Source organism: Quercus suber, unplaced genomic scaffold (assembly GCF_002906115.3).
Source record: "Quercus suber isolate HL8 unplaced genomic scaffold, Cork oak 2.0 scaffold_246, whole genome shotgun sequence".
NCBI lineage: Eukaryota > Viridiplantae > Streptophyta > Magnoliopsida > Fagales > Fagaceae > Quercus > Quercus suber.
The window spans coordinates 58,649-71,054 of record NW_027069702.1 but is presented as its reverse complement, the minus strand read 5'-3'; the positions used below and the strand labels follow the sequence as shown (position 1 = coordinate 71,054).

Here is a 12,406-nt window from a genome sequence, read left to right as displayed (position 1 = left end):
GATTTATATTATTATTATTATTATTTTGTGGGACTTATTATTATTGTTAAACTAAAATTTTAAAATTGATTATCAAATGAAATATTTCAAAGAACTAATGAATTGAAGTAATGGCATTTTTGTAAATAGAGAAACAATGTAATGGCAATTGTAAAAGGAAGCACCTTCCTAGAAGCTTCCTATCTACCCTCCCATATTTTTTATCACCACCTATTTAGGTTAAGTTAATATAAGTGGGTGGAAAACAGTATTTTGAGTATAAAATTAGCATTTGTAAAAAGTTATAAAAAGTTGTGGTTACAAAACAGAGTTTTGAGTTTTGAGTTTTGAAAATGCTCTTTTAAGCTCTCAAAACGCCTAACCAAATGGACCCTTAATCTCTCTTATTTTTTAGTTCTCTCTCACCATTCCTATTCTCAAAGTCCTCCCATCCCTCATCTTCTTCTCCAAGTTTGTAACTCCCTCGTTCTGACCTCTCATCCTTTTCTTTTATTTTCTTTTTCTTTTTTACTGTCATTCTTGATCGGTTCATCTTCTTTCTACATCTTTGATTTTTTTTTTTTTTTCTTGTCCTTTTCTAATTCAGTTTGTCTCTTCCATGGCTTTCCCCACCATCACATCCAAAAGTTTGTCTTTCTTTTTTTAGTTTGGTTTTTATTTTTTGTTATAAAAAATAAAATTGTGTAAATTGAAAATTGCACCCTTAAAATTTAGGAGTATTAGTATTTTACACCTTGAAGTTTGGTGGTGTTTGAATTTTACACCCTAACCTTTCAGAATTTAGATTATACCCCTAAAGTTTTAGGATTTTTGGATTTTATATTCCCAAATTCTGAAACTTTAAGAGTAAAATTTGTGTGGTCTCTATCTATGTTTTTTGGCATGCAGGAAATACTGTTAACTTTTCATGTTGAAAATCTGGCAGGGCTTTACCTTCTTGATTTTCACAGTGAAAATTTGGCAAAATTTCGCATGTGTTGTGCATTTGGCATACCAGCAGGGTCTTGCTCTCAAAGTCAAAGAGATAAAATAGTTTTGATATAGATAGAGGCACTCACACATACAAGCTAAATACAGCGCTTGCTCAAAAAAAAAAAAAAAAAAGCTAAATACAGCGGGCATGCACCTAGTGCGAACATATGGACCGTTAGGCTTTTTCCACGTCCCATGTACGTGCACAGATAACTCTACCCAATAGGATTTCTTCTGTCTTGGATGATCTCTCACCCCAAATCACACTTGACATGACTCATATATGATGCATCGGAAATTTAATATAGGCATAAGCCTGAATTTAAATACAGAAACCAAACACTTAAATTTAACAAGGTTATTGAGGCTAACCTGGACCAGGGTTCCGAAGTGAAATCATTAGTGATAAATATCCATGTAGTTTATTTCTTAGCAATCATGCAAAATAAACACAGAGAGATGGGCTAAATCCAAGCATTTTAATTCAGCACATTCTTGGTCCATGAGCGGTGAGCTCAATAGACATGGGTCATGGCCTAAGAAAATAAACTTGATGGATGAGGTACCCAACGTAGGCTCTCATTTCCATGTAACAAAATGGGTCATAACCCTCACAAAAACCCTAAAATAAGTCCGAGAAGAGTTTGTTTATTTTTTTGGGTTTAACACAAGTAAAATATTCGAGAAATGCTACGATCTACAATATTTTTTCGAAAAATCATAAGTGATTAGTTGTTATAGATTTTAATTTGAACTTATAACTAAAATTACTTATTTTCCCCACTAATAATAGCTCATAACAACCTACCATATATAAATTATTATGAAAGTATTGTGAAAATGTTGTGTACATAACATTTCTCAAAAATATATATTACACTATGCATTTGCGTGTGTCACGAAATGTTATTTAAATGACCGAATGTAGAGTAAGATCCTGTCGGGTCCATGAAAATTGCCCTAAACCTACATGGAAAAACTCTCCATAGGGTTAAAAAGAAAAATGACTTTTTAAAATGACAAAATGTAAATAACAATCCTATCTTCTTCCTTTTTTTCGGCTGAATAAATAACAATCCTATCGGGTCCACAGAAAAATGGCCTGAGCCCATATGGAATATCCTTGCTCAAGAAATAAGGAAAAATAACACTATTTAAATGACAATGTAAACAATAATCTTGTCGGGCCCATGGAAAAATGGCCTAAGCCCAAATGAAAAAACCTTCATCAGGATTTAAAGAAAATTAACGTTATTAAATGACAGAATGTAAATAATAATCTTGTCGGGCCCATTAAAAAACCATCACCAAAAGAGAACCAAACGCACAAATAAAAGATGAGCAAACAAGCCCAACGATTACAAGAACAATCATGCAAATATATATAGATCCACAACTCCACATTAACAGAAATATAGTGATACTATTTAAAATATGCCAACTCACCCTTAAATGTAGTGGATAACAGGGGGTTCGACAACTAATGTGTATTCAAATAATAGGGGCTAGTAATTGAAGGTATGCTCGTATTGGTGACGTTATTGTTGTTGTAATCAAGGAAACAATACCTAATACACCGCAAGAAAAATCCGTAGTGATCGTAACTGTAATTGTACATACTTGTAAAGAACTCAAACGAGATAATATATATATTTTTTATTATCAAACATAGCTTGGGCATATGCTGCAAATTTGTTGGTATTTCAAGTTGTCTGTGGGACATATTTCTAGCATAAGTTGTCTCCATCACCCATGCTTTAAGACTAGTTTCTGATACCACCCCTTTTCTTTTGTACACAGTGCTGCCACCTCCATTATCACTGAGATCAACTCACATATTGGCACTGCTGCATAACTGCATCTACTCAATTGTCATCACCATTGTCTGTAGAAGTATTCATGTGAAGACAACCGTTTTATTGAAGAACACCAACAAGCTGGTAATTTGAAACGGTTTTGAAGAAGAAGGGATAGAGAGGACAACAAATCTACATGGCGCACAGCAGGAAGCAATTGATATTTAAGCCCTCCATTTTTATGTATTTGTATATAGAGTCCTTTTAACGGTGCCATTAATTCGGGCATTTCTTAATAAACTATTTTAGGAAAGTTTTTATACCATTTTTATGAAAAATAAAATTTTTTTTCAAAAGGTCAATTGTTTATTTTCTTTTTCTATAAAAACTTTCTTAAAATGATTTATTAATGAATGTACTTGAGGCATTTTTTAACAAAATCCATATATATATATTAGTCTTCCTTACTCCACGCCCCTTTAAGGTATTTTGGTTTACAAAAAGTGTCCCGATAAATCATACAGCAGCTTTCTAACAGTAGATTTTGTCCCCACCAAAATTGACACATAATAGAATCAATTTTTATTTATTTTTTATTTTTGCAAGGGTTAATGTCTATTACACATTGGTACATAGCATTGGAAATTGTGGGTTTAAAACACGATTTCAGTTATGATTTTGAAACGGTGATATTGTGTCTTGAAAACACAATTTTATAATCTAATTAAAATCATGTTTTAGACTGACAAATTCAACCGATATGGCCCACACATACCTTACACACCAGTGTGTAAATAACATCCCTCGCAAATGGCAGCTGGAGCTTGGAGGGGATAGGGCCACATGCTTACTTATAATCTATGCACGTTCCCATTAACAACCAATGTTTACTTTAAGTAGTTGTTCTTCTCCAAAAAAAAAAAAAAAGTATTAAGTAGTTGTTGGACCAGGAAGGTACCTGGAAGAAGAGGAGCTCCAATTGCACACCTACTCTAATAAAAAATGAATAGTTTATTTGTGAAGGTCGGAGCCTCTGTCTAATAGTGCCCATTAGCAATATACCTGCAATTTTCCTAAATCTGCAATTTCAACAATTGAAACTAGAAGTCTCTTTTTGTTGTTCCTAATCATATATTTCTACAAGTCTGCAACTGCAACACTCTCTGGTGGACCATGACCACGCCAACAGCCTCTTCGTCTTCTTGGAAATTTGATGTCTTCCTTAGTTTTTGCGGTGTTGACACCCGCAAAAATTTCACAGACCATCTTTATACTGCTTTGAAACAAAAAGGCATCATCACCTTCAGGGATGATGAGAAACTTGAGAGAGGAAAATATATTTCTCAAGAACTCTTGAAAGCAATAGAAGGGTCCAAGTATGTAATCATCGTTCTCTCAGAAAACTATGCTTCTTCAAGGTGGTGCTTGATTGAACTAGCAAAGATTGTTGAATGCATGAAGGAGACCAGGTTAACAGTTTTGCCTGTCTTTTACCATGTGGATCCCTCTCATGTACGGAACCAGACGGGGACTCTTCTTGAAGCCTTTGCTAAACATCAAAAAGATCCCAAGGTTAACACAGAGGATGTGCTTGAGTGGAAAGCTGCTTTGAAAGAAGTAGGAAATATCTCTGGATGGCATGTTAATAATAGGTATCATCTGTCTTTTGCAGAGTAATTTTGTTCAAATTAATAATTTTATCCTTTTTTTTTTCCAGTTGTTTGCTATTGTTTTCTTAGAGAGAGAAAGAGAGGGGGAGAGAAGGGGGGGGGGGGGGGGGGAGAGAGAGGGGGGGGGGTGTTAAATATATCTTCATGAGAAATCAATTATTGCATCCTCCTCCTGAAAGATTAGATTTTGTAGAAGAAAAACTACCTTAAAAAATGAAGATCTGAAGTGTTAAAATAAAATACAAAGACATATGGTAAAGCTAGAAATAACACAACTATATTCAAATCTGATTGTATCTATTTTTCGTTTTCTTTAAAATAAACATAACAAGGTAGCGTTAGAAGTTAGAGCCCAGAATTTATTAAGTATTTATAAGAAATCAAGAATCATGTAGAAATTAGCAGTGGTCAAATTTCATTATAAAAATAAATAATTGGTAAGCATTTTAAAGCTGTAAAATTGCTTTGATGAGCAAGTTTGTTTGTAATGTCTTGGACACGTGGATAGGCTAGAAGCAGAAGTATATTGTAAGTGGTTCAATTTTCTTTCGTTATTTTATTTTATTTTGTGGATGATAGAAAATGAAAAGGAGTATGAAAATTGAAATCCAAGAAACGTACAACAAAGGACTTAATTAATTAAATTAGGCACACTCCCAACTCATTGAACTGTTATAGTCATAACAGTGCTATTTTATATACTTTCAAATTCCCCTTTTGCTACTGAATGAAGCTAAGATTGTGTTTATTCTGAATGTTTTGTCTCCTTAACGTTGTTAGCTCTATCTCATCAAAATAATTTTTATGCTATCTTCTTTGCAGCCACGAATCATTAGATATCCAACAAATACTTAAGAAGATATTTAGCGAATTGAATTGTAAATTCTCAAATATTGTTTCCAAGGACCTTGTTGGAATAGACTCTTGTGTGAAAGAAGTGTTGGATTTATATTTGGATGAAGGATTGGGTGGCGTACGCTTTGTAGGGATCTGTGGGATGGGTGGAATGGGCAAAACAACTCTTGCACAAGAAATTTTCAAAAGAATATCTAATAACTTTGAAGCTAGCAGCTTTATTGATAATGTAAGAGAAGAGACTAGAAATCAAGGTCTAGTTTCTTTACAAAAACAACTTCTTTCCAAGATCCTTATGGAAAGTCAAATAAAGATATGGAACTTTTTGGAGGGAATCAATGTTATAGGAAATAGACTACGTAATATAAAGGTTCTTATTGTTCTTGATGATGTGGATGGAGAAGAACAACTAGAAGCATTAGTAGGGAACCATGATTGGTTTGGTCCAGGGAGTAGAATCATTGTAACAAGCAGAGATAGCCATGTATTGAGAAGACGTGGCATGAATTTTATATATACAGTCAATGGGTTGAATGACGATGACGCTTTGGAACTTTTTAGTTGGAGTGCTTTCAAGAAACTCCATCCTGAAGAAAATTATGTGGATTTGTCTAAGGACTTTGTAAATTATGCTAATGGTCTTCCTTTGGCTCTTAAAGTTTTAGGTTCTTTGTTATTTGATAAAGAAATAGATGAATGGAAAAGTGCTCGTGATAAACTAAAAGTAGAGCCAGATAGAAAAATTTTAGATATTCTTAAAATAAGTTATGATGGGCTAATGAATACGCAGAGAGACTTATTTTTGGATATTGCATGTTTTTTCAAAGGAAAGAACAAAGATTGCATAAGAGATATAATAACAAGTTTTGGTTACTATCCAGAATACAATATCAGTGTTCTTATAGACAAATCTCTCATAACCATTAATGAAGAGGGAACCATATGGATGCATGATTTGCTACAAGAAATGGGTCAAGAAATTGTTCGTCAAGAATCCCCTAAAGAGCCTGGTGGACGTAGTAGGTTGTGGCTTTATAAAGACGTGCTTTATGTATTAAAGAATAATACTGTAAGTTGACTAGTCTATACCTAAACTTACAAAACCATATATATTCTTACAAGTTCTTCTAAAGATTTGCCAATTACTCTAATTTTGTTATTCTTCATTATTAGGGAACAGAGGTGGTCGAAGGCATAATGCTAAACACGCCTATTGAAATAGAAGAACACTTAAGTGCTAAAGCCTTCTTAAAGATGAAAAAATTGAGATTGCTTAAAATTGGCATTGTGCAACCTCCGCAAGACCTCATTAGAGGTCCAATCCAACTTCCACAAGGCCTCAATTATCTTTCTAATGAGTTATGCACAATAGATTGGCATGGATATCCTTTAAAATCCATGCCGACTAGTTTCCAACCAAACAAACTTGTTGAACTGAGAATGCATTGCAGTGGCATCAAACAACTATGGAAAGGAATTATGGTAAGATGTTCACTTATACAAATGTGTATTTCCTTCATTTTCATTAAGGCTAGAGTTTATCTAATTATTTATTGGTTTATCACAGATTTTAAACGAGTTAAAACTTATTGACTTGAGTGGCTCTCAAAACTTAATTGAGATCCCAGATCTTAGTGGAGTCTTAAATCTTAAGCAATTAATTCTTAAATCTTGTACAAGACTATATAAGATTCATGCATCTCTTGGGGATCTCAAACGACTTATTCGATTGGATCTAAATGGTTGCAAATGTCTCGAAAGCCTTCCTTACAAGATCAGCTTTGAAGCTCTTGAAACTTTCAATCTTGGGGGTTGTTCAAGATTAAAGAAGTTTCCAGAGATTGTGGAAAATATGTCACATTTGTCAGTACTTTGTTTGAGTGAGACTGCTATAAAAGATTTATCATTTTTAGTGGAACATTCAACTAGCCTTATAAATTTGGATCTAAGACATTGCAAAAATCTTTCAAGTCTTCCTAAAGCCATTTGTAGTTTGTTGTCTCTAAAAACTCTCATTTTATCTGGCTGCTCAAGACTTGACAAATTACCAGAGAACTTAGGAAATATTAAAGGTCTAGAGGTGCTAGATCTAAGTGGAACAGCTATAAGAGGACTACCTTCATCCATGGTTCTCTTAAAAAATCTCAAAGTACTCTCTCTCCGTGGATGTGGTTTTCTATCATCTAAGCCATCGAATAAACTCCTCAATTTTCCTTTATTGCAAAGAAGAAGTCCGGATCCCTTGGGCATGTTAGAGTGGTCTTTATCAGGCTTATGTTCCTTGACAGATCTAGATCTAAGTTATTGCAATATTTGGGCAATCCCTAATGCTATTGGCTGTTTATCCTCTTTAAAAAAATTAAATCTAAGGGGAAATAATGTTGTTTGCCTCCCTAAAGATATCATTAGACTATCTAAATTGGGCTATCTTTATTTGAGTGGTTGCACTGATCTTCGACTATTGCCTGAGCTCCCATTAAATATTACATGGATTGATGCACAAGGCTGTACCTCACTGGAAACGTTACCAATAAGACAAGAAGATAATTTTCTCCCTAGTCTCCATCTTCTTAACTGTGTCAAATTGATCGACAATCAAGGTTACGGTGACATGTTCTTAACAATGCTAAGTCATCACATTCGATTTCAGGTCTCTCTCTGTCTCTCTCTCTCTCTGTCTCTCTGTCTCTCTCTCTCTCTCTCTCTCTCTCAGTTCTAAACATCTTGATTTATATGTTTCAGGGATCATACTCATGGCAATTTCATTTTCTTATTCCTGGAAGTGAAATTCCGAAATGGTTTAGCCATCAAAGCGAGGGGACATCATTGAATCTGCAAGGGCCTTCAAACTTTATGGGAATGGCTATGTGTGCAGTTTTTGTACTCCGCCAGCATCGTTCACCTCAGTACCATCGCATTTATTTTTACTGTGATGTCATCGGAACTAAAATTTCAGAAAACTTAAACATTGGTTTTTCCGAAGAATTTGGTAAGATTGATTCACATCACCTTTGGATAAAATATTTTCCTTTCAAAGGGAAATGGGAAAAGGAATTGAGTGAAATCGATGCTAATGGATCAAGTCAAATTATTGTTAAATTTGAAACCTTCGGTCCAGGCTTAGAGGTGATGAAATGCGGGGCCCGTTTAGTATACAAGCAAGACATTGAAGATCTCAAACAAACTATGGCTTGGAGCAGCAAGTGCAGCATCACTCCTTATGAGGATGATTTAGACAATTCAGCAAAAGATACCGAAATTAAGCGAAATCATGATGACTCAAATGGGGACGGGGCGGGACCTAGAGGAGAAGGTACCTTTGATGAAGTAGACAAACCACACCCAAAGTGGATACAACACCCTAATCTAATTGAAAATTGGATTGGGAATTTATGCACACAAGGACAAGGTAACACTAATTGTGATGAAGAGGAATCCCGGTGACAATGGTAGCATTGATAACTCTTCAAGGCTGATAAACCTTCTGTCTTTGATTTTTTGTAAGTCACCATCTTTCTCTCCTGTACGGATCTTGTTTGTTTGTAGTTGTATATTTATTCATTTATTTATTAATTTTTAGATTCATTAGCATATGCTTACATTTCTTTTTCTTTTTAATCTGTTACAACACCATATGAGTTTAAGTAATTATTAGTTGCCTCATACTGGCTACGAAGAAGTTATTGGACTTTGTTGGAAAGGAAAAACTGTCACATTGCTAGCTGATGAGAAAACTTCTGCAACTGATTGTATGGTAGTCATTTTTGTTCATTTGTGGTATTAAATTCGACACTCTTGTTGCTCTCTTTTTTATAGTATTTACTAACAACTTTCCACATGAGAATGCAATAGATGCATGCCACTCCACTGTCGTAAAATCAAATGGAAAGAAAAAAATTTGGGCCCTGTTTCGAAATTAGTCTCAAGAGAGTATTCCTTTTGCTTCTTTTAATTAATTTTATACCACTAGGTGGGGGCTTTGGGGGTTTGCAAGTGAAGTTAAATCTCAACGAAGGTGATCACATTATTTGCCAACTTTTCTTGTTGAGTAAAATAGAACTAATGCAACTTGGTCGCTTATGTTTAGAGATTTAAACTTTTTATATCATTTCAAAGTAGGACAACTATTTTAAAACATAAAGGACCCTTCTTTTTCTCCTTTATTTTATTTTTATAAAATTTTGACCACACACCACCCATTGTTTGGTTGATTAGAAACCTATGGATTTTGTGCTGAGTTTGCCATGGAATTAGACCTGAAACAGTTGAATTAGGTTCCATCTGAGTCCTGACTTGTTTTTCTGGGTCCCAATATTTATATATAAGAAACTTACAAAAAATGTCATTATTCTGTCTTTTCATTGGAACAATTTATTTAAGGACGAAATTTTGTCTAGAACTCCTGATGTGTGTGCATGTCTGACAAGTTAGCTTGGTTGTTTTAAAGAGTAAAGCTATAATATTGATTCCTTTCTTTAGAACTATAATATTGATTTTTTTGCAAGCACCATCTTTTTCCCTCTAAAGGATTTTGTTTGTTTGTAGCTTCATATTTATTTTTTTTCTTTTTAAATTCATTGGCATATGCTTGCATTTGTTCCTCTTGTTAATCTGTGACAAGGGCTATTTCAGTTCAGTAATTTGTGTTTCTTATTTCTCCTAGTTGCCCCATGCTGAGTGTGTAGACGTTTTGAACGTTGTTGGCGAAGACAATTTTTTGCACTGAGCAGACAAGAAGAGAGGTCGAACTGATTGTGTGCTCAATATTTTTGTTCAATTATGTTGGAGGGTAAAATCCGCACTCTCGTTGCTCTCTCTCTCTCTCTCTCTCTCTCTCTCTATACATATATATATATATATAGTATTTAGTACAAATTTCCATTGGAGAATGCAATAGGAGCATGCAATCTTAGTGTTGTAAAATCAAATGAAAAGAAGGAATTTGCAATAATCTGCACTTTTATTGCTCTCGTTGTGTATTATTAATTTCTTTCTGTAAAATATTTGTAGTTGATGGATTATCTGCTATCAATTAAAGATCTGTAATCTTGTTATAGCTGATCAGAATCATCTTTATTGAGGGTTCATTCAACTGCTAGAAATTGGCCAAGCTCGACAGTGCAGAAGTGTGGATTAGTCTTGTAATTTCTAACATGCTGATATGTAGAGACAGTAGAGTAACGCAAACAATTAAGAATCGTGTGCCCTCTTTTATTTTATAACTAGTCGAGAACCCACGCGTTGCGCGTGATAATTATTTTTATGGTGGTTTTATTAAAAAAAATTTACAATTTAAACTAATCTAATAATGAGTAATGTATTTCGTAATTATATTTTTATTTATTATAGGAACAATCATAAATATAATATAGAAACAATCCAAAACACCAAAAAAAAGGTAAACTAAAAAAAATTAATAAAACTTAACAATGATTAATTGAACTAATATTAGGATAAAATTTTGTTTTTGATAATCTATTAAGGTTATTTTCTTTGTAGAAATTATAATTTTGGCCACCCAAAACATATTATCAAATAAACAATTATTAGCAAAATCTAAGAATTAAATTTCTATACATGCATTGTTATAAAATAATAATAATTAAAATAAAATTGCAAAAGTTAAAATTTGTTACCTATCCGATTATTTTCGTTTGGCTAACCTTTGCTTTTCTTTAAATAAATGGCATTATAGAGTACTTCTAATACAATTATTAAGAGTACTTTGTCCACCACAAAAATTAAAAAATAAACAGAAATTAGTAAAGTCTCATAGTTTAACATCTAAATTGAGCACTATAAAAAATCATGCTATGTAACAGAATAAATACCAAATTATCCAAATCATGCTATGTAATAGAATAATATTATATTTTTATATGCTATATTTAATTCTTTAGAACGTAATAAGATAACATTTAACAATCAAGAGAATAAAAAATAAAAAGAACAACAACAACAATTTAAAAAACAAAACTAAATCGCATTAACCCAAAATAGAGTTTTAAAGAATATAAAAAATTATCAACCTGAAGTAGAGATGCAAGAAAAATAAAAAAATCCACCAAAAAATTTAGAGAGAGAGTGAGAGAGAGAGAGAGGGAGAGAGAGAAAACCTTTTTTTTTTTTGTGAGAGAAAACTATGCATAAAATAGAAGAGATATTGATAAATTTATAGTAAGAGGGTGTAATAAGAAGAGACAAAAATAAAGGAAGATGAAGGGAAAGAAAAAGAATGATATTAATGTAGAAGATAGTGGGGAGTGAAAAAGTAAGGGAGGGAGAAAGATTAAAGAAGTAGTGAGGAGATGAAATGGTAAGGGAGAGAGAAAGGTTGGAGAAGTGTAAATATTAAAAAAAATAAATGTTAAAAACAATTATAGGAAAATTGGAAAAAAAAAAAAAAAAAAAACCCTAAAGCTTGGGGGAAAAAATTGAAAAAAAGAAATAAACGTTTTTTTTTTCTTCATTTAAGCTGAAAAGGCTCATACAAAACCCTAAAGCTGAATTAAAAAGGTTTTGGGTTGGGCTTGATAGTAGAACTAAATAAATAAGAGGTGTGTTGGATTAATTATACAAATTTATTATAGGGTGATACTAGAAATAAATAAATAAGTAGTGGGCTGAATTTATTATAGGGTGATAGTGGAAGTAAATAAATAAGTAGTGGGCTGCATTTATAGGGCTAAAAATTGTAAAAACCATTTTAAAATTGTAGGACAAATTATATATTTTTTTTTAAAAGAAAAAAAGAATGACGTGAGCTGATGTGCGCAACTGAGAGCAGCAGCATTAAACGTTACCTTCAGCTTTTAGTAATATATAGATAGATTGGGACCCATTTATCAATTGATGATTGATAATAGCCTAAGAAATTTGCAAAACTGAAATTATGAGGCAATAACTAGTTGAACTAGAAGCTCTGATGAGGAATTTCACCTTGAGAGATTGAGACAACCCCTTGATGCCATTCTCAAAGGCAAGGGAAAGCAAGTTATAGAATAACCTATCGAACAGCTGCTTTCTTTAGTCTTCTCTGCTGTCGTATAATAATATAAAAGACCTCATTTATTGCTTCTTTTCTTTGTGATCTGGTGAGATAATATTTATATA

The 12,406-nt window shown here is 33.1% G+C and overlaps 1 protein-coding gene across 2 annotated transcripts; it reads left to right on the top strand.

Moving 5' to 3' along the window:
- The first annotated feature begins 3,764 nt into the window (after positions 1–3,764).
- On the top strand, positions 3,765–10,663 carry LOC111995402 (TMV resistance protein N). Of its 2 annotated transcripts, XR_010631830.1 has the most exons (6): positions 3,765–4,420; positions 5,261–6,362; positions 6,467–6,775; positions 6,861–7,943; positions 8,036–8,793; positions 9,957–10,663. XR_010631830.1 is itself a non-coding variant. In XM_065780757.1 (5 exons), the coding sequence occupies exons 1-5, from the start codon at positions 3,942–3,944 to the stop codon at positions 8,735–8,737; spliced, it is 3,675 nt and encodes a 1,224-aa protein (XP_065636829.1). In that variant the 5' UTR covers positions 3,765–3,941; the 3' UTR covers positions 8,738–9,143. The 2 variants fall into 2 exon arrangements, 1 of the variants encoding a protein (XP_065636829.1); XM_065780757.1 differs by lacking the exon at positions 9,957–10,663 and having other exon boundaries at positions 8,036–9,143.
- Positions 10,664–12,406: the final 1,743 nt, after the last annotated feature.

Bases quoted from the DNA above. Each gene is read 5' to 3' on its own strand.
- LOC111995402 (XM_065780757.1), top strand. From the start codon at position 3,942: ATGACCACGCCAACAGCCTCTTCGTCTTCTTGGAAATTTGATGTCTTC. The intron at 6,776-6,860 runs GTAAGATGTTCA...GGTTTATCACAG, and splicing joins AACTATGGAAAGGAATTATG to ATTTTAAACGAGTTAAAACT. The intron at 7,944-8,035 runs GTCTCTCTCTGT...TATATGTTTCAG, and splicing joins GTCATCACATTCGATTTCAG to GGATCATACTCATGGCAATT.